Source organism: Natator depressus, chromosome 10 (genome assembly GCF_965152275.1).
Source record: "Natator depressus isolate rNatDep1 chromosome 10, rNatDep2.hap1, whole genome shotgun sequence".
NCBI lineage: Eukaryota > Metazoa > Chordata > Testudines > Cheloniidae > Natator > Natator depressus.
Window position 1 is genome coordinate 48,314,932 of NC_134243.1, and position 22,754 is coordinate 48,337,685.

Sequence of the window (22,754 nt, forward strand, 5' to 3'; positions counted from 1 at the left end):
AAAGTGTGCTTATCTACTGTTACAACTTCTAATATTACTGTAACTGAAAGCAGTTAAGCAGATTTGTATATATATTTGACGGCACTTTACGTATAGTCAGCTTGTCTGTTTTCCTTGTATTACTCAGGTAGTTCTCATTTACACTGAGACAAGGGAGATTAAAACCAAAAAAAATAGAAAATGTAATTGTAAAATCAAAAATATTGGCAGATGGAAGGTATAGCATCTGAAATCCCTTTAACTAATTTAATTTTTTAAACTGACTAGACTTCCAGTTGATGGTGTCCCTTCAAAAGAAAATGTCTTCCATGTTCAGAGCTTGAAAACTCTACTTGCCATCTTGCCAGTGAGTAGAAAGTTTTCACTGATGAAAAAGGAACCTATATTACCCACCAGAGAAGTTGGAGAAGTTAAGCTTTTATTTTAAACAATGAAGTTTCTACCTTTTATGGTTGCGAAAATAACTTTTCAAATGTTAAACAATGCAGTGCCATCTTTCTCAGTCTACAGATTTCAGAGTAGCAGCCATGTTAGTCTGTATCCGCAAAAAGAAAAGGAGGACTTGTGACACCTTAGAGATTAACCAATTTATCTGAGCATAAGCTTTCGTGAGCTACAGCTCACTTCATCGGATGCATTCTCTAATGCATGCACGTATGTAGTGACTTTTGACACTAACAATATACAAGCCAACTCTCAGCAATTTTCTCCCACCCCCACAATGTAATCTTTTCTCCTGCAGAGCTACACAAAAAGGCTGGCTAGTGGAGAAGTTTAAGCAACTTTTTCAAGGACAACTGTGATCTAAAATGTAGTTACCCTTGTAAATCCCACCAGTTAGCAGGAGTGTAGTGCCCTTCACTAGGCAAACAGCACAAAATGAATGTCTGTATATAGGGCAATAGAGTGAACGGAGCCGGGAGAGGAGAAGGCCAACTGGGGGGAGGGCAGGAGAGAGAGCAAATAATTCATTTATTTTCTTGATTAGTAACATTTTCAAGAAATGTGAGAAAGTAGGCTAATTTTCATTTTCAGTCTCAGATGGGACACACTGTATTATTTATATTATAGTAGCACCTGGAATTCCCATTGAGATTGGATCCCCATTGCTCTAGGCACTATATACTGCATGCATCACTGAATAAAATACCATATGATCTCTTTCATTCATCTTCCATTCCTTCTAAATTTTGTAATCACCACTTATGACATTTTGTCAATGTAACATGGGATCTCTTTGGGGCAATGACTCTGAGTTTTATTATATATTAAGTGCCAAGTATATTTCTAGCAAACAATACGTTTCACTTTGGCTTCAGGTTGCCAGACAACAAGTTTATCCTAGCCTGCAAAAACCTACAACTGCAGAAAATATTCTGTGTGCCTTTTAAAAAAATCCAAATGGATTTATATCTAATATTGTGAATTAGCAAAATGCAACTGGGCCAGTTAACAGTCAAAATATACATCCTGTTTTTGAGCTGTTTGCAATGTAAACATAACAGATGCTATCAAGAGTTGTGCTACCAGGTGCCACTATTGTACAAGTGGATGGTGGCACATAGTTAACAGAAACCATAATAAAATGCAGATGAGCTAAGTAAGGCTAGGTCTACACTACCACTTATTTCAGTATAACTTATGTCACTCAGGGGTGTAAAGAAGCCACCCCTGAGCAACGTAAGTTACACCAACCTAACCACAGGTGTGGACAGCACTATGTGGGAGAGAGAGCTTCTCCCGCCTCTCACAGAGGTGGATTTATTATGCTGATGGGAGAGAGCTCTCTCCCGGTCGGCATACAGTGTCTTCACCAGATGCGCTACAGCTTGCTGCTAGGTAATACAAACTGCTTGCTGCTAGGGAATAAGAGGCTAACAGTGATGCCATCAAGAAAAGATGGTGCATTATCCACCACCACTCATATTTTAACCTCCTTCCCCCTCCCTCTACTGTCAAAAAAGGGAACAAAAAAACCTACCACCACCACACAACACCTTAAAAAGAATGAGTTTTCCAAAATGTTTGAAATTGATATGAAAATCAGCCCTCAACATTTAAAAGACTTTCTTTAAATTGATAACTAACTTGACATCCTTGCACGTGACAGAATGGACCCCCCTTTCTCATTGTAGCCACAAACTACTGTATTTCAAGGTATTGTTACAACCCTATCCCAACATCAATCACAATCTCTTATTGGTTATGTAAGTTATGTAAGTTAGTGACCCACATCTGCAAAACCTAAAGAAAAAGCATACAGTGCACTATAGACCAATAAAGTTTCTACGTTTTAAAATCCTTATTTAGAAGACTCCAGAAATAGGCAATTATAAACTCTTATCTGAAAACTTTGCTAGCTTCAGAATAGAGCTGAATTTCTAATATATTAGTACTGCATGAATAGATATTAGATTTTTAAAATATATACAGCTTAATTACCAAGAGTATATAATAAAACATTAAGCTAAAAGCTATAGTTAGAATTTTAGAAATGTTCTGGCATTTTCTAAGCATTTGTAATCTCCTCCATCCTCCCACTCTCTCCCTATTATAAACCTTTAAATGCTTTGGGTGTTTATTTGCATATCAATACTCACAATGATTTTCCAGTTCACAGCAGTACAGGCATCTGAGCTCTGGGAACAAATTGTAAGGTTTGGTGTACTCCATTTCTGCATACTTTGCAAACGCTCTGATAAACATATTCCCTTGATAAACATTTTGCTGGACTAGACTCTTAAAACAGAATTTAGGCTATTTTATAAGTGGTAATAAGGAATTCTAATATACACTGAATAGTAGCTTAGCTCAATGTATGTGATTGTTCAAAACTGCTTTTTTAAAATACATTTTTTTCCCAAAGGGAGAAAAACATTTGCAGTAGCTCTAGCTAGCAAAATTAAATGTAAGTTCAGTAACTGATTTTGTGTTAACCACCTTAAGAATTTTTTCAAAATATATACTTGTTTTAGGAGAAAAAAGCAAACAGCTTTTTTAATGTAAGCAAAATCCATGTTTTATAGTCTCTTTGTATCACTCTTGATTCAAGGCAATCCACTTTAAAATTAAAAAAAGAAAAAGAAAAGAAAGGTCTCCATGTTTAATGAAAACAGGTTGGAAATTCTAGTGTAGAACAGTTGTATTCAATTTTGGATCGCTTGGCAAACAAAAGCAGGTCCTTGCGAATGGTCAGGGCTTGAAACATTTGGAGACTAGTATAAATGCTTTCAGGACCAGTACATTTTTCCAAACTATTTCAAGATGATAATTAGAAATTAAAAACACCCCTTATTTCCATAGCTCATGGTACTCAGAGCTTCAAGTATCTGCTACTATTGAATACAATTTTAAATCTGATGTTATTTAGGTTTGAGGACATCAATCTTCAGTAAGCAGTATGTACTGGAGTCTATTTATAGCTTTAAAATATTTACAAGAATATAAAGAAGGGTCAGAGATCACAGTTGAGTCAGAGAACCAGGCAGTTCTTCCTGCCTTCTCTTCCCAACACCAGCCAAAATATAATAATTCAAAAAGCCACTATTAGTGCTTCCAGATTTCAGTATTAATGCTTAGTGCTTTTTATAGATCATTTTACAGAAACATCATAACACATGCAGTGCAGTGGTTTAGAGATGACCTGCAAATGATAAAGCAAAATGGGAAACTGCCAGAGCACTGGTGGAAGAAGACCAGGGCATTACAGCATATGGAATTTTTAGTCAGAGCTTTAGGCTGCATGGTTTAACAAAATGCTTCTTCACTTCCAGAACAGCGCACAAGACAGCTTGCTGGATCCATGCTGCCTACAGTCAGTTACAAAGTAGAGTTTTCATGTTACACTGAGGAAAAACGTACTCAGATTCAGAATAACTTGTGTATCTACATGAAAACAGAGCAATGGCTGGAGGGGACAATTGCTAGTTCTTTGCGGCTTGTGTTTCATACAGCCTCATTCTCTGATATTGCGAGCCCCAAACAGTTAAAAATCATGAGTGAGGCTCCTCCTCCAAAATCATGGCATTGGCTTTGAAATCGTGATTTAAAAAAAAAATTTGGAGTTTTTTTTGTTATGTGATTGTGAGGTTTTGTGATGCTGTGTATAAGAAAAGTGACCATTTATATCACTGTTGTTACCACTGTTATACAATTTCCATAAATCTTATACAAAGTGTATCATGTAAGGTGTCAATGGAAAGGTTATGTTTGAAGTATGATTATCCTGTTTATATACATGTATCATCATTGTATCTGAAATTATGAATATTGGCTATGTACTTATATCTTACACATGTGTTGCATTCGTGGGTGACACTCACCAGATAGAATTTACATCAAGGCTAGACAGCTATATGTTGATGGCCCATCAAGAAACCTCAGCTCTCACAATGGGCCATTAAAGAAATTTATTCCCAGCAGTGCAAGTAGGGCAGTCCGGTCTGGTATGTCGTACCAGCAAGGTATTTATAGCTGGTACAGCGTACCAGAAAGAGGAGCAGCAGAACATGGGGCTGCTGGACAGCCCCACGCCAGCAGCTCCTCCAGCGCAGCTGTACCGCCCCCAGCCCTTCCACGCAGGGTCTCCTCCATCCGACAGCAGCCCTGTTGGGAGTGGGGGAGGGGGCGGGGGGGGGAGAGAGAGAGGGAAGGTGCGGGGCTGGAGCAGTACAGCTGCCAGAGATGCTGCTGGAGTTCTGTTCCTTTCCACACTGCGGTTCCCAGGAGAGCCCTGAACTGCAGCTCCACCAGCGCGGCTGCTGTACCACCCCTAGCCCTGCCCCTGCCCATCAGTGGGACTGCTGTACAGACGGAGGAGACCCTGTATGGAAGGGCTGGGGCAGTACAGCTGCGCTGGAGGAGCTGCTGGCATGAGGCTGTCCACGTTCTGCTCCAGTCGCCATTGCGGTTTCAAAGGCACAGAAGGAGGAGGAGGAGGATAGAGCCCCCCCCCGAAAAGGGGGGGTGGATCATGGGGAGGGGATGGAGAGAGAGTGGGGGCCCTGGACTGGGGGCGGAGTCATGTGGAGGGTCACGTGAGGCGGTCACGTGCCACCCCGTACCGGGAAGAAATGGATTCAACTTACACCACTGCTTACCCAGTCCAGGTGGCTCTTCCTGAGGAGCCAACAGTCACCCTCCTGTGATTCAGCAAATCATGTAAGGATATGTGAGATGCTCCTGTGACCCTGGACTCCACCTTGGGCCAGTAACTTTCCACAAACAGGGGCTGTGGGCTTTGTTTAGGACAGAAAACTTCCATGCACATGGCAGAGGATATAAAAAGGCACCTGAGACATCTCTAATTTGACTCTTTCGTCATCCGATTCTCTGGACTGTGGATTTACAACTAAAAGGAGCATCTTGAACTATGGACTGAGGACCTTCCAATCTTTTGGAAGTTACCAGACAGACTTTACAAGCCAGCAAGCTATTCCATCACTGCTACAAACCTGATAAGGACTTTGCAATCATGTGTATGATCTATTAACCATTTATAACTCCCCATTTCTTTTATTATTAAATCTGTACATGGGACTACATTTGGCTTCTGGTTAACCAGTGCGGTACTGCAGAAGCTCTTTTGTTACTGGGCTGGTGAATCTAATTATAGAATAAATCAACAGTTTTGGGGATTGTCTGTCCCATTTCTTGCAGTCTGTCCTCAGCGTGGCATTTTCAGTGTGGCCCATACCAGGCACCCAGTGACCATTTGTCTTCTGAATTTTGAGACTTTGGAGTTCACATTTTCAAATTTTTCTTGGCAATCATGATGGCTGAAAACTTGAAAGAAAGAAAGAAAGAAAGAAAGAAAAAGAAAGAAGAGATTCTCACTTAATCACTCCAGGAGATGGGGCTTTAAGACAACCATGAAATATCACAAGAAAAGGCAACACTGAGCCCCTCTGAAGGTGGTAAGGGTGCAAGTACTGGGTCTATTGCACATCATCTTCCAGTTTTGGGATAGTTTATCGAGAGGATTGTGGCAGGACCCATTTCATCTTTTCTGAATCCCACTCATTTGGACTTTAGACTTGGGTTTGAGCAACAAGCAACATTGTTAGGAGAAGCTCCGTAATCAATAAAGGACAATGAATTGTCTGCGCTGATTGTATAGGATATCAACTGCCTCTGATACCATTGCTTATTTAAGGGATACAAAATTGTTAGAGTGGCTCTGTTCATTACTTACCAGATGGTGATCTGGGGCAATTTCTCTTCTGGCCTGATATCTTTCATGTGAAAAAGTTTGAGATCTGTTTCGCCACTCTTCTTGTTCAACATGTTTGAGACCATAAGGAGTTGGTAAACTGCATCATATTCAGTACATTGCCTGTACTTAACTCTGTTTCCAACACATCTGGACCAGCTGATCCATTATTGTGAATAATGTGCAGTCCCAACTAGAGGAGATTACAGTAAATTAATCTTGAGGTGACAGAGAGGCATATTATAATTATTATTCATTTGTATTATTGTAGTGCCTAGGAGCCCTACTCGTGGACCAGGATCCCACTGATGGTACGTCTGCAGCTAAAAATAAAAGCTGTGCTCCTTTGGCCCCACACAGATGAAAAACATCTTTTTAGCTACAGTTACTAGATCTTCCAACATCAGAATCTAATAAAACTCCAAGAACACAAGCCTGCCTAATAAATGGTAGCCATGTTATCTTAAGCAGGACTGCAGATGTTTCCCTCACTAACTCTTCCAGATTCTTCCTCCAACTCACCACCATCATGCTAATCTTGTGCAATTTGAGTGTTGAACAGCTGACTCCAATTTCAAAAAGATTGGATTGGAACCACTCAGAAGCTCAAGTCACTGCAAAAGTCAGCCTCACATCTGCTGAGCAATGAGTCATACAGGAATCACACATCACAGGTACTCTGCCTTGCACTGACTTCCAACAGCCTCTTGAACTCTGTCTGGAAACTAAATTTCCACCTCTAGAGTCCTAAATTAATGGGGACCCTAAGGGTTTGCCTCTCCTCTAATGTAATATTAGCAGAGTTGGGAACAGCAGATTATTCAAGCTATAGGTCCATTGTTTCAAATAAGCAGGAGCCCGATGGCAGGGCATTTTCTACAAGAAATCTTCAACTCTAATTTGGCTTCCTTCTTTAGTCATTAGAATCCAAACTTATTAATTCCACAGACCCCATCTTTCCTCCCCGGCACTAAAAGATATTGAAGGAGGATTTAAGTGAGGCATTATGGTATGGTTGTGTAGAGTGCATATTTGGTTACTTCTTTTGTCTATTCATTAGAGATTTGATTAAACAAAGGTCAAGAGTTACATTTGCAGATGGCATGATTTGAAATGCTGTGGGTCCTGATAGATGCCAGAGCAGTAAAAGTAAATGTCACCAAGGCCCAAAAGTGGATTGGAGAACAATCTCTTTATAGGCCAGTCTGCATCATTCCACCTGCATATGCCATTACTCCCTGTATTGGAAACACTTCTTTACCTGCTCCTAATAAAGCTGCATGTGAAGTTTTGTGTCACACTTATGCAATGACAGTTTCCAAAGAGAGAGAAAGAGAGAGAGAGAGAAACAGCAAACCCTATAGGCTGCTGCATCTGTAAGTCATGGGGCGCAACTGGGAACACAGCTTGACATAACCTTACCAGAAACTTTCTTTCACAGCTCATTTTCCCCATCTCTCCCAGGTACATGGTAAGTGACAGACCTATCTCCCACTTCACAGATCACCAGACATGCTCTGCATATTTTGGACTCGTGATTACATCAGAATTTCAGCTTTTATTTTAATATGGAGATGTCGCAGGTGCCTTTTTATATCTTCTAGCCCTGATGGTTGCAAAGAAAAGCTTGAAAACATGAACTGAGTGTAAAAGTAAGCAAAGCAACAATAGCCTTGTGAGTCTGAAGACTGCACAGAACAACAGCTCTGAGAGGTGTGAAGTGTTCCATGAATCTCAATATGATGCTAACTCTAAAACCAGTGGGTCTGGCATATCCACCCAAGCAGATACATCTGAGCTGCTGGAGTGAGTACTACTAGTACCCTGATGCCTCCTTTTTCTTCATGGGATAGAAAGCATGCCTCAGCAGCCAATCCTGAGTAGAAGGGGGACCCATGCCACTGTCCCTAACTTTTGTGGGTGGGGTTGCTAGTGGATGGAGCCACAGGGGCCCAGAGTCAGTGTGCCTAGAGCTCCAGGATGCCTTAATCTGGCCCTGCTCATATGGTATTGACTAGTCTGCTAGTCTGGCCCTGTAAATCAACCCTAGTTTAGCATTTACTGATAGTATGCTAAAAAAAAAAACCACACAAATAATAGATAAACAGTTTTGTGAGGCTAGAAACTGACATGCCATTAGGAGTCTAAGGCTTTGAAAGAAAACCAAGAGAATTAGTGAAAGAACCAAGCTATGTTCACAGTGGGGAAATTGACAAAAATTTCCCATCAGTTCTAACAGCTGCTCAACTGAAGAAGCATGAGCTACAGCATAAACTGGACTCCAGCATCCACACCTGTTTTAAACATCGCTTTAGTTAAAGTTGCTGAAAAACAGTCTCATTGAAACAGTGTAATACTGGGTTAGGCTGATAAAGCCCTACTTTCACTCGGCTTCCAATAGTTCCGATTTTTTTTTTTTTTTTTAAAGAAATTTTCACCAGGGTAGACAAGGCCATATTGGCCAAAACCCTCTATTGCCCCAAAGACAACGATCACATTCAGGAGACAAAAATCAACCTGACAGGAACGTCTGAACAATTTTAGTATCTAGGAAGTAAAAATGGATTAGGGCACAGGAGAACTAAGGTAACAAGCATGAAGAACATTCATGTAGCAAGAGTCCAAACAGATCTTCAGCAATGTTTCTTAATGCGTGCAATTTATTTCTATGTTACAATAGAGTGCTATTAACTATTGCTTCCATAACATAGAAATTGTGATTTAGAAATAGAATTTCGTTCAACTAAGAAATGTTCCAAAGAAGTGGCATTACAATTATTTTGTAGGGTTCCCCCCCGCCCCCCCGAACACTAACAAAGAACACCAGCACATCAAACTCCCCTTTTTCAACACAGTGAATGAATAAAAACTGTCACGACACTTCTGCAATATTTAAGAAAAGAGGAATTTTAAGCTTGTTCACAATTCTTTCCCCCTATTCCACAGTTCTTGGGTTCCTTTTTAAATAAAAAACTGCCACTTTTCACCAAAACGCCTTCACTTTGCCAGGTCCTTCATACATATTGCTGTCATCAATAAGACATTTCTTTAAGTCTTTCAGTTTCAACTACAGTGATTTTTCTTGCTTCCAGGTGGTGGCAATTCTTTAAGCTACAACATAGCCCATTTAATAAATATTTCAGTTGCTTCCTTCATTAGCTTTCTAGTGCCTTAAAGGCACATTGTTGGGTCTACAGCAATGACACAACTTATTCTATTTACTTCCTTACAAAACCCCCCACCATTTTTAGTCACAACAATTCCAAATACAGTAACCAGCACTATTTTACATTGGTTCTGTTTACTGTATGTTGCATAAGAAATACAATACACAAAGCTGAAATCAATCAACTGATGTCCACTATCAATCTAGTCTCTTGAGAAAGAGGAGAGGGAGTAATTTGTTACCATGTACTGTATCTTCACTTATTTATTTATCTGAGGACATTATAAATAAAGACCTCCATCAACAAATGGAGGTTTTACAATAGTTTAATGTCTAAAATCTAAGATTTGTGGGAAATGAATGTTCTTTTGGTTGGGCAGACATTTTCTAAACACTTGAGTGTGAAACCAAAATAGTCCAACTTTCCTGGAAGGAAAAGCTATTGTTGAAGGGGCACAAGATTGATGCAGAGATATGAAGCTTTTCACTTCTAGCTAGAGCTGAGCAAATAACTGAGTTTTGGTTAGGGGAGGCGAATTGAAACTTAAAACAAATTGGTTAGTTTCAAACCAAAAAGTGAATTTTTTTTTTGGTTTATAACCAAAAGAACCCATTATTTAAAACTGAAAAATCCTACTCCCAAATGAAACAAAAACACAAGTCAAAATATTTTTGGGTGTGGAGAGGGGGAACCCCTTCATTCTGACTGTATTTTTGATCGAAAATGAAGGGGTTTTTTTTAGCTTTTCATTTCATTTCCAGGTGCTTTTTAGTTTCTAAATAAATGTAGCTAAATTTCTAAACTAAAGTAATTTCAAAATGAAAAACTGAAATATTTCATTTCAAAATGGTCAAAATACCAATTTCTAAAAAGAAGTCAACTTTTTCCAGCTGAAAAAATTTGCCTAATTCTACCCAAATTGAAGAAGTTTTGGTGCCCCCAAAATGTTTTTTATAGCAACTTCACTATTTGCTGAAAAAAATTCATCTAGCTCCACTTCTATCCCATTACATTAGTTCAAATCCAATCCTGATTGGTGGTCACCAAAGTTATAGCTATCAGATGGCTATTCAGGGGCCTACTTGAAATAAGACAGCAGTCTCATGGAAGTCCCTAACAGACATATCCACATCACACAACCCTCTTCTCCTCCATAACAATTAACACTCTTTTGAGAAGTTAGAGGGGTCAAAGAGTTCACTAAACTATGTAACAGAAGGGTCTTAGAGCAGGTCTATACTACAGGGTTAAGTTGACCTAAGTTACACAACTCCAGCTATGTGAATAACATAGCTGGAGTCGACATAGCTTAGGCTGACTTATTGCAGTGTCTACGCTGCGCTTGGTCAATGGGAGAAACTCTCCTGTCAACTTACCTTATGCTTCTCGTTCTGATGGAGTACCAGAGTCCACGGGAGAGCAATCGGCAGTCGATTTAGCGGGTCTTCACTAGACCTGCTAAATCGACCCCCGGTGGATCGATCGCCGCAGCGTGGATCCATGGTAAGTGTAGACAAGCCCTTTAAATGAACTAGAGATGATACAGTTCACCATTATCCTATCACCCTAAAAAATCCCTATGACTATACTGGTATTTATTTAAGTTCTTCACTGTTGTATCTCTAGCACTGGAGGTGCAAATGTAGACTGCGCATCAACCTTTCTACAAACATACCATTTAATGCTACCCAGAGTAGGCCTACATAACATGAGTAAAAATGCCAGCAGCTATCTCAGCCCTGTCTAACTTAGTGGTCCCACTGGTGAAAGTGCAGCATTAGTAGTATAAAAAGATTGGATTTTTTTTTTTTTTTTTAAAGGATGATGTAGCCAAGGACATAGTGGTGGTTCCTCCAGACCAGGATTGACAGTAAAACTTGTGCTACCTCTTTGCTCTGTATTTGTCCTATGGACAGAGATGAATGCAGCATGGCAGCTTCCATGAACATAAATTCATTTAAAATCCTTAAAGGGAGCTAATTCTGAAGATGCAAACTACAGTGACTTCACACTTATTGTGTTTGGTACCAACACGGTGCCTAGAAAAATTAAAAACACACAAAAAGCACAAGCAAGTACTACACCACACATGAATTACAGAACCAAAACAATTAAGCTTAAATTCATACAGAAACCAACCACTGAAGCCAGGAGGAGATCAAAGTCAGCTAATCAAATGATGACAGAGAGGGCATTTCAAAGGGGCAGATCAGCTGAGAGACCCCCCCACCTCTCCCAGTACATGTCTTCACTACAGAGTAGTAGCAATTCATTAAAGCGAATGAGTTCTGAGCTAGGCATGCTTCAGATTTCTGTGTGAAGCCTGTGTTTCAACCAGTGGCAAGGCATGAATCCAGCTCGGAGGAAATATCTGTACCTAATGTTAGCACCGATACAACTCTCATTCTGGCAAAGAGGAAGATGACGGTGTGAGACATAGTGGCATCCCACTCACCCACTTTTTCAGGATGAATGAGCTTGCCCTAGCAAGTGAGGAGAGTTACGATATAAATTTCTGAAGAATTTAAACCTTAATTTAAAAAAATATATATTTCCAGCCATTATAGTTGCAAAGAGCCTTCCAAACAACAAATGGCCTTTGTAAGTCTGCAGAAAGATAGCTCAAGTGACTCTGCTGCAGATCATAGAATCATAGAAGTGTCGGACTGGGAGGGACCTCAGTAGGTCATCTCGTCCAGCTCCCTGCACTCAAGGCAGAACCATATAATAACTAGACCATTCCTGACAGGCAATTGTCTACCATGTTCTTAAAAACCTCCAATGATGGAGATTCCACAACCTCCCTAGGCAATTTATTCCAGTGCTTAACTACCCTAGCACTTAGGAAGTTTTCCCTAACATCCAACCTAAACCTCCTTTGCTGCCATTTAAGTCCATTGCTTCTTGCTCTATCCTCAGAGGTTAACAAGAATAATTTTTCAACCTTGTAACCTTTTACGTATTTGAAAATTGTTATCAAGTCCCCTCAACCCCCAGTCTTCTCCAGATTAAACAAACCCAAGTTTTTCAATCTTTCCTCAGAGGTCACGTTTTCTAGACCTCTAATCACGTTTGTTGCTCTCCTCTGGACTTTCTCCAATTTGGCCACATCTTTCCTCAAATGAGGCACCCAGAACTGGAAACAATACTCCAGCTGAGGCTTTATCAGCACGGAATAGAGTGGAAGAATTACTTCTCATGTCTTGCTTACAGCACTCCTGCTAATACATCCCAGAATGATGTTTTCTTTTTCTTTTTTTTTTTTTTTTGCAAGTGTTACACTGTTGACTCATATTTAGCTTGTGATATCCTACATCCCCCATATACCTTTCTGCAGCACTCCTTCCAAGGCAGTCATTTCCCATTTTGTATGTGTGCAATTGATTGTTCCTTTCTTAAGTGGAATACTTTGCATTTGTCCTTATTGAATTTCTTCCTATTTACTTCAGACCATTTCTCCAGTTTGTCCAAATCATTTTCAATTTTAATCCTATCCTCCAAAGCACTTGCAACCCTTCCCAGCTTGGTACTGTCCACAAACTTTAAGTGTACTCTCTATTCCATCATCTAAATCATTATAAAGATATTGAACAGAACCGGACTCAGGACCGATCCTCGCAGGATCCCATTCTATATGTCCTTCCAGCTGGACTATGAACCACTGATTAGTCTCTGGGAATGGTTTTCCAACCAGTTATTCACCCACCTTATAGTAGCTCCATCTAGACTATATTTCCCTAGTTTGCTTATGAGGAGGTCATGTAAGACAGTATCAAAAGACTTACAAAAGTCAAGATATACCCCATCTACTGCTTCTTCCCCATCCACAAGGCTTGTTACCCTGTCAAAGACAACTATTAGGCTGGTTTGACAAGATTTGATCTTGACAAATCCATGTTGACTGTTACTTATCACCTTATCTTCTAGGCCTCTAGATAGGAGATGTTTGATAAATTTTCATAGCTATCCTTTCACTCTCCAGCAGCATGGCAAAGACTGATCAGTTTCACCGCTACTATTCAAAAGCTGGTGTGCACCAGTGAAACTGTCAAGAATGTCAATTTCAAGCACTTGCTACTTAGAAAACAATTAGCCACAGAGGCATCCACTGCAAGCACTGGAGTTATTTCCCCTGCAACATACCTTCCCTTAAAATAAATAAATGAAAGTTGGGGGGTAGAGGTAGAGTAAAACCAGTAGTGTCTGGGAGAAAGATAATGGCAGAGATTCTGGACAGAAGAAAGGAAAGATAGAAAGTTTTTTCTCCCTGCCACCCCCTTCTAACAGCTAGATGTAAATAAAACAGATGAAACTTATTTGTGGGTGCTAGAGACAGCTACCTGGTAGAAAATTCAGTATCCTCACCCTCTTCCCAACTGTTGGTGGGAGATGAACTGGGCTTCTTCCAACTTGTTCCCCCTGGGCCTCACTGTTGGTCAGCCCACACATCTCATCCTCCATAACTACCTCTGGGATAACAGAGTTAGTTCTCCAGCTAAAAAGTATCTTGTAATCTTTTCAAGCCCTGGGCTGAAGGACTTACGACAAAACTAAGGAAAGATATTATGGTTAAAGTCAAGAATTTGGAATCAGGAGTTCCAAACCCAGTTCTACCAGACTTTCAGTGTAACACAGGAAAGTAATTCTCCCTGCCTCAGTTTTTCCAATCCTAAAATGAGGATAATCTTTAATGTTTGCAAAGCATTTTGTAATCACTGGGTAGAAGATGCTTTAGAAAAGCAAAGTATTGTTAATGCAGCCAGTCATCTCTGCCAGGAATTGTTAGAAAACATTAAAATAAACATTAAAAAAAAAGGCATTAACCTTTCATCTTGAAGTAGCAGCCAAATAACGTGTTGCCATGCTTATCTGTGTCTGCTGCAGTTTCCTAGCATTTTAAATAACCATCATAATCAATTAAATAAATATTTATTTTCAACATGGTGTTAGGTATATATTCTCAGGAACCACACACCAACATTCTAAAGTGACAGTAAGTGTGCTCTCACGTTCTAGTCCCAGCTCTATGGTTGATTTGTTATGTGGCCTTAACCAAGTTAATACTCCTACGTGCCTCACTTTCCACATCTGTAAAATAAGGATAATCAGGCTTTAAAAAATTTACCACCTACTAGCAAGTGGTCTAAGCCTACCACCCATACACCAATGAGAAATATTCTTGCCCTCCTTCAGCAAATTTCAGAGGCAATGCCTCGGTAAGAAGACCAGCCTCCATCTGCTGGTAAGGTGAGTGCCATCCCAGTCTTTCAAATTGGGCTCTAGATAGGTGGCGTTTGATAAATCTAAAGCTGCTTCTTGCTTCCAGCAGTTCCTTTTCTCTCTCTCCCTACACAGTTTCCTGGCTGCTATGAGGGGGTGGAAGGATGTATTTTTACCCTTCCGCAGCAAGGTAGGTGCAATTCTACTACTTCACTTCTTCTGCAAGCACCTGCTCATAGCTCTCCCAAGCAGAAAGAACATGGCACCGACATCATTCTCATCTGTTTTACTGCTGATCCATTGGTCCCTGACAGTAATGTGAAACTGACTATTCTTGTCAATTGTATTCTGCAGCTGCGGAGCTCTGAAAAAGCCCAAAGAAGTCTACCTGAAGATTTAAGAAGACTGTTCAGGTTTGTTAGACTTTCTTTGCAAACCCAAGGACTAGAAGCTTAAATTCTACAGGAACTAGCAGTTAAAACTCCCCAGTCATGAAATCTTGCAGTTTTTAGTATCAACTACCTACCATCTCATAGGACAGTGGAGGTTTATGGAGTAAAGAAATTAAAGGACCACCACCACTTTTGCCCCTCTTGTGCCTTAAGAGATATGGGGGTTGTATGAGAAGAGGCCCCAGATGTATTTGACCCTCCTTGCCCCTCCAAACCCTCGTCCCCACACGAAGCCCTGGCTCCCCATCCTAGAGATTACTCCCCGATTTCCTTTGGCGTCTTGTGGAGATGGGGGCTAGGAAGCCCAGTGGCTCATCCCATCCTCTCCCGTCACAAGAGAAGTGAGTGGGGAGTTGGCGCTAAGACTGAATAAAGGCTGCTGGGGCTGGAAGCTGGAGGAAGACACGTTTCCCCTGCCCCACCTCCTGCTGGGGTCTGAGTGCCGAGGCAGGCCCCCCTTCCCCTAGGAGCCAGGGCACGGGGGTGTCCCCCGCCCCAGTGAAGCAGAGAGGCCCTCACGCACCGCACGAACGGGAAGATGGGATACGTGGGTCTCGGAGCTTCCCAGACCTTCTCTACTGACCTGCCGCAAGATGGCTTTCCTGGAGGGGGGGTCCCCCTACGGAGCGCAATCCCCTCACCCCACTCAGCCTCCTCCAGCCTCACACACACACACAGCCGCATTACCCTTCCCTTTGCCCCGCACAGATCTCTCCGCCCCCTCACACCCTGCCTCCCCGGTCCTGCTCCCCCAGTAGGAAGGCTCCGCAAGGGAATCGACAGCGGGAGCAGAGAGAACCGGCTCCTCTCACTCCACCGTTGAGGCCGGAGAAAGGAAAGGGGGCAGAAAGCCAACGCAGAACTATTTGATCCGGCTGGCGGCAGTATACCTTGTCGTGCGTGCCCTGTGACGTAATACAATTTTTAAAGGGACCGGCGGGGGGGGTGGGCGCAATGCATGCTGGGGATCGTAGTTTCCCCTTCTCCAACCGGCTCTGACTACACCGTACTGGGAGCATCTCTCAGCAACCCGATCATGCCTACCCTGCGGCGCCACGCCCTTTCCACCATTCGAGCCAATCGGCGTGCGCTTTGCGCGAGAGCGCACTTATGGCTCGGTCCCCCGTGGGTTCGGGAGCGCGCGAGTGTCTAGATTCTCCTTCCTCTGAGCGCGTAGTAGAGAGAGTGACGGTTGGTGCCCCGCGCGGCGAAGGGGGAGGGACGCTTAGTGTCGCGCGCGGTGGGGGGCGTGGTCTCTGGCTGTGGCCGGCTGCTGGTAGTAGTTAGTTGTGTGAGTCAGTCAGTCGGTGGGTGCCAGAGTCGGCTCCTCCTCGGGGCTCGGCGGCAGCTGAGCTCAACCGTGACGAACGAAGCCCTCAGCCCCGCCAGGTTCTGGGGCCCCTTAGAGGTAAGGGGCAAGTAGAGCGTGGAGGGAGTAGTTAAAGTGACTTAGGGGACATTTAAATGTCCCTCCGACAGTCTTAGCCCTTCCACTTGAGGGGCGGGGGCAAGAGCGGGAGGGGCTGACGCAAATGGTCCTTCTCCCGTGGAGGAGACAGGAGGAGGGGAGCTGTGGGGTGGGGAGTCTTCCGGGGTGGGGTAGTTATTTGCCCCCTTTAATCGTGAAGAGGGAAGTCTGATGGAGGCGGGAGGGAAGGAGGAAGAACCATTCAGGGAAAATGAATGGTTTCCCCTCTCCCGTCGTGGCTCATATTTCTTCTACAGGACGCCTCCTATGTTGGGGTGTGGGGTGGGGGGCAGTAGGAAGGAAGGAAGAGACCTATCTCGCCTGCTCACTGGATTGGTGGAGTAGAAGGAGCAGAAGTACATTGGGGAAATGGCTGATCAACTTTTTTTGACATCCCCGTCTCCTGGGGGATGGGGGCAGGGAATTGAGGGAGAATTGAAGATACAACAGCAATGAAGGATGCCTAATTATCTCTGTTTCCATCCTTCCGCAGCTCGGGATTCATTGCCTGTCTCTTCATTTGCCCCCTCCTCTTCTCTCCTCCTCCCTAGCATCTAGAGTCCTAAGTGGATTCCTCAAACTTAAGGGAGAGGCGGAGCTGCTTGTTGCTGAGTAGAGAGGGTCTTGGACATAGCTAAGAGGCGGCAGCAGCTCCGTACAGCTCAGCCCAGATTGAGTCCATAGATCTCTCTCAACTGCTTCTTATTACAGATCAGTTATTTATTTGTAGGCTGGGAAGGCCAGGGCAGTTGCTACCCCCCTTGTATTTTTCAAATTAGAGGTACCCTGACACTAATTTTTTAATAAAGAAACTTAATTTTTATTTCTCTGTGTATATATGTTTTGCATTTTCAGCATGCTCCTTTGCTAAATACGTTGCAACACATCTACCTCAGTCTGCAGTTTTGAGATCTTTTTGGGCTGTTCGTCTATTTCCACTTTCTAGGAATTTTACAAGTAAAACATTGCTGCAGACTCCAGTTTATTTCTACTCCTCACAGACCTGGTTTCCTCTCATTTTTATTATCGTATATTATTGGCATAAAGAAAATGAGATTAAAACTGTTAATTTACAAATACCAAATTATTTTCTACATTATATTAAGCTTTTCTGTTTTACTATTCTCTTTTGTCCCTTATTTTGGGATTTGGCAGATTGATCAGTATGGCTCTGTCTCTCCTTATCTCTTCTACTCTTTTACCCGAAGGTTGAGCTGGGACCAGATATGAAGGACTGAGAAGTTTATTCATTAGAATCTACTTTGTAATACTGGGTAAAAAAAGGTGTTTATGTAGTGCAGCGATTATCATTATTTACTGAGCAGCTGGTATCTGACACAAGATGGCCATGCTCTTTTTGGCTGGCACTAGAGAGAAGAAACATTCATTGGTATGCCTCCCAGCTTGGAGTTGATCAGGGCCTTTTCCCTAGAAAGATTGCTTCTGTTTATATTAGTTATATTTTGGATGCTTCTTTTTAGAACTGTGCACTTTGATCAGTTTGTAGGACTCTGAAGTTTCTTCTGTTATTGTAGATGTTTTAAGGGTTGTCTCATGTCTGTTAAAGCACTTCACTTCTGAATTTGTGATCCCATGTGTCTAAAAATGTCACTTTACAGGATAAATAAAATAAAGAATTCTTTACAAAATACTAAATAAAACAGTTGCTGTAAGATCCAGAATTGAGGTCTTGAGACATTTACTCCAGATTTGATGGAATTCAAATTCTATAGTTAAATGAAAGTTATTTAAAACTGGTTGTCCTATAATTTAAAAAAAAAAAAAAGCCTGTCTCTGTTTCAAGTTAGATTCATTTAGTTCTGTGTGGCTATATTTGACTGATGAATTGACTTTTGTCCTCATTTGGATAGATGGTTTGATTCTGAACAATACAGTGAGAAGGCATTTATATTGCTGAACATTTTGCTTTGTAACTCTGCCTTAGGTTTAACATGATTAGTTAGAGCTCTTCACCTGATTCCATATTAGCTTACAGATTTTTGTTCTGCAAACTAGCTACTGATGATTTCTCCAGACAAAGCGTCTGGCAAAGTTAGTGCTCTAGCGTGTGCTACAGGAAAACCTCATATTGCTCTCTGCAGTGTTGAAGTATGTAAGAAGTGAATTATCCACTTTCCATGAGTAACTTTCCATGAGTAATCCTACATACTTATTTCATGATGGGGTTACCTTATTGTCAGAGCGTCCTTATGGGTAGCTCCATTCTCTGACTTCCCAGATTACTACTTTTAAATTGTTTGGCTGATCTTGACTCTGGTGACTCATTCACACATGAACTGCAATGGCAGGTAGTGTGTGTTTTTTAAGGTATTGGGCAGAAGATATAAATTTAAACCAAGAGATGAATCTAGTGACCTCAGCAAGTTTCATTCTAGATCTTTACTGATGCTGGTCAGTTTTACTCGCTACAGTTTTACTCGCTACATTTACTTCAGACCATTTCTCCAGTTTGTCCAAATCATTTTCAATTTTAATCCTATCCTCCAAAGCACTTGCAACCCTTCCCAGCTTGGTACTGTCCACAAACTTTAAGTGTACTCTCTATTCCATCATCATCGCAGAAATATGTTGTTAATATTATGGATAGTTTCATTCAAGGACAGAAGCCATTAGATTTACTGCATATTTGTTTAACAACATATTATGTTGTTATACCATTGTGTTGAAAAGTCACAGTGCACTAAAGTTTCCATTCAGTACATTTTGTGCTTTTTTTTGGGTGGGGAAGGGAGGAAGGAAAGGGGTATATCTGTGGAAAGGACCATTCCACACCTTTGAGCTTATGCTCAAATAAATTTGTTAGTCTCTAAGGTGCCACAAGTACTCCTTTTCTTTATACCTATTTCTGGATACATAACTCCATATAAACCCTTTTTAGATTTTATTTACTTGATTAAATACATAATTATTTTGCATATGCTTACCAAATAGATTAATTATAATCAATTTAATACATTAGGAAAGAAGGACATATTTTTGATCTAACAGAACTTTAATGGTCTCTTGTGTAATCAGGGCAGTCAGACCTTTGACATTAGCCACACAATGATCACAAGTTTTGGTTTGGACTCTCAGATGTTAGTGATTGCTGTTAAGCATCTCTGTCATGTTAGGAAACGTATGTACACAAAATAAACATCTTTTTTCTTTTTCTTTTTCTCTGCTGTGTTGTTCTTTCATTTCTGCACCTATGCCTTTGTTCTGTCCTCTTTCTTTTGCGGTCCTTTTTGGTATTTCTTGCCCCTTTTTATGCCCTCCTCTCATTCCTTGTTTAAAATTAACCTCCCATTAGTACTAGTACTCATTAGTACTGGAAAGGAGTACAGAAGTACTCATGAGCCCCTCCCCATTGCCTCCTGGTCTGATGGGAGCTGCTGCTTTGACTCCTTTTTATCTTTCCTTTTCTTCTATCTGGCCACATTCTGACAAGGTTGTCTTTCTGATGGTGCTGACTGGGTTGTCATCTGTCTTGTTTTGCACATGTGACTGTTGGATTCCCTCTTCTCCTAAGGCCTTGACAAGAGGAGCCCAAGATTTCTAAATGAATTGTTAAGCATGGTTCAGACCATAGGTCTACGTACTATTAGCTTCCACATTTACTCCGGCTTCCTGAGCTGTTATGCCTGATGGAATCCTGCTGAGCTGCTCCCTCATATGCAATCAGAGTCACAGCAAACATTCTGACATGTCATTGTATTTTGATATTTTACTATAGATGTAATGATGAGAGAGAATCCGTCACACAGGGAAATATTGCAAATGTGAACACTATAAGGAAATTTCTTTATAAATAAAGAGATATTTAAAGGCAAAAATGAGATTAAAATATCTGATCCAGAATTATAATAATAATGAAATGTTTTATTCATTCTCTAATGAATTACTGGTATATATTGTCATTCTCACCAATTCTTTATCCTCTGAAAACATAGTAATAGCACGTCTTAGCATTTTTTGGTTTGTGTCTTAGTTGGAGCAAAGTTCTAAATGGATACAGTCCAGTCATATTGGTCCCAAAATGTAGTGTTTATTGGGGGGGAGGAGGTGAAGAGAGTCCAAATTGTTTCCAGCTACATAAATTAGATAGTGTGAAGGTTTTGGGGAGGAGAAATTCATCCCCAACACAGCGCTCAAGCTGAAACAGAGGTTGTAGTCCCTCCATGCTATTTAGTTAGTGCATTGGGCCATTGAAACTACACCTTCCTTGGCCAGCCCTCGGCCTTCCTGATCCCATCGTTCTGTGCTGGCCCATGTGGGGCTGGCACAGAGACCATTTCTGTGGCCCATGGGGGATTTACAGGCATACTTGCGTGGGTCCTGTTTAGAGCTTAAGTGGATGAATTTAATGCAATGTTAACAGAAATGCTTTCATGATTTCCCCACCCTCCTAAATATTCTTGTATAGTAATGAAAACTCAGACTCCACAGCAGGAAATAAAACTGACTAGTCTAGTTTAATTGTCAAAGCTGAGTGAAATATTACAAGTAAACAGCATAAATGGTGAAGTAAAAATTAGACTTGTAAAATTATTTTACTTTAATATGCCAGAGATGTTGGTGACACAAGTAAAGAATTTATTTTTAATCAGTATCTTCAGCAGTTCTATCTAGTTGTCCAATATTATAATTGTGTATCATAATAAAAATAAATTGTGGTTTGGTGTTGCTGGTTTACTGAAGCCACAGACTGGCTGATTAGTTGAAATGTGCATAAAGCCAACTTGGGCAGTGGGAATGTTTCTGAGGTTAGTATCTTTTTTGTAAAGACCCATCTACCATACACAATTTACCACATTAGGGAGATAGGTTAAAACAGCAGGAATGCAAATATTATAATGTGGCCTGGTTTTGCCTGTGTAGATGGGACTAAGTTGGCTTATATTTACAGAACTGTGCTACGTTTCTGAAACCCCTTCACCACTGCTCTGCGCCCTGTGTGGTTATTTACACCAGTATAAAATGACACTAAGTCAGGGTGGTTGTGTTTTACACCCATTTTGCATTCGGAATATGTGAGGTAACCATGAACTGGACTCCTCTTCTGAGGGCCGATCTATACTAGAAAATTAGGTCGACCTAGTTACATTGCTCAGGGGTATGAAAAATTCACCCTTCAGAGTCTTAGGCCAGGTCTACGCTTACAAGTTTACAGAGGCAATGCTGTATCGGTACAGCGATGCCCCTGTAAGAGCGCTTTTGTAGCTGCGTTATGCTGACGGGAGAGAGCTCTTCTGTCGACATAAAATCAGCTCAACGAGAGGCAGTAGCTCTGTCGATGGGAGAGTGTCTACTTTCAACATAGCGCTGTGCATACAAGCACTTATGCCGGCAAAACTTATGTTGCTCAGGGGTGGGGTTATTTTTCATACCCCCGAATGACAAAAGTTTTGCCGATACAAGTGCTAAAGTAGACATGGCCTTAGTTAAGATGACCTAAGCCGCAGTGTAGACTGTGCTCGGTTGATTGGGGGGAAAAAATTGTTGTTGTTGTTGATTTAGCTACTGCTTCTTGGCGAGATGGATTTACTGCAGTGACTGAAGAACTCTTTCCATCATTGTAGTAAGTGTCTACACTACAGAGGTGCAGTTGCAGCATTTCCATTATAGACATGCCATGGAGGGACTGTGTTATGATGCTGCAGTTACCTTTTATGAGAATGCTTGTAATCTGGATTGGCTCTGGCGTGAGCCCTAGCAAGGCATTTATCCACACAAACTCTACACCCTTGCAAGTCTCAATGAAGTCAGTCGAACCCCCACATGGACAGATCCCTTACGAAGATCATGGCCCATGTCTGTGATGTATGGGCTTAGTTTTCAATGAGTTTTTTGAACAACGTTGGTATGAGACTCTGACTGGTTGCAGTTAATATTATTATTATAAAATTATGATGGTGCCAAATGGGCAACATTACAATAGCTGCAGCTGTACTTTGGTCACTAGTGGTATACATCTGTGATCAGTTAGGCATCTTTTAAAATTAAATAAATATTATAAACAGCATGGGTGAGGTAATCTCTTTTATTGGTTCTACTTCTGTTGGTGAGAGAGACTAGCTTTTGGTTTTCTGCTTGGTCCAGTAAAAGAGATTACCTCACCCACCTTGCCTCTCTAATATCCTGGGACCAAGATGGTTACAACACCACAGCATATTATAAAAAGTATTTAATAGCATTAATCTGCTATGCATATATAAAAAAATCTTTAAAATTTT

The 22,754-nt window shown here is 41.3% G+C and overlaps 2 protein-coding genes across 4 annotated transcripts in view; one reads left to right on the forward strand and one right to left on the reverse strand.

Annotated features, from left to right (window-relative positions):
- Positions 1 to 15,744, reverse strand: part of HMG20A (high mobility group 20A) — a 75,485-nt gene extending 59,741 nt beyond the window's left edge. Inside the window, exon 1 of one of the 2 annotated variants that reach the window (XM_074966047.1) lies at positions 15,634 to 15,744. In XM_074966047.1, coding sequence (XP_074822148.1) covers positions 15,634 to 15,734 — 101 coding nt within the window. In that variant the 5' untranslated portion in view covers positions 15,735 to 15,744. The remainder of the gene's footprint in view (positions 1 to 15,633) is intronic. The other variant, XM_074966048.1, reaches the window with a different exon arrangement.
- Positions 15,745 to 16,260: 516 nt separating this feature from the next.
- The window catches only part of PEAK1 (pseudopodium enriched atypical kinase 1), a 219,189-nt gene continuing 212,695 nt past the window's right edge, over positions 16,261 to 22,754 (forward strand). For both annotated transcript variants that reach the window (XM_074966046.1, XM_074966045.1), the window contains exon 1: positions 16,261 to 16,458. The gene's annotated coding sequence lies outside the window, so the exon portion shown is untranslated. The remainder of the gene's footprint in view (positions 16,459 to 22,754) is intronic.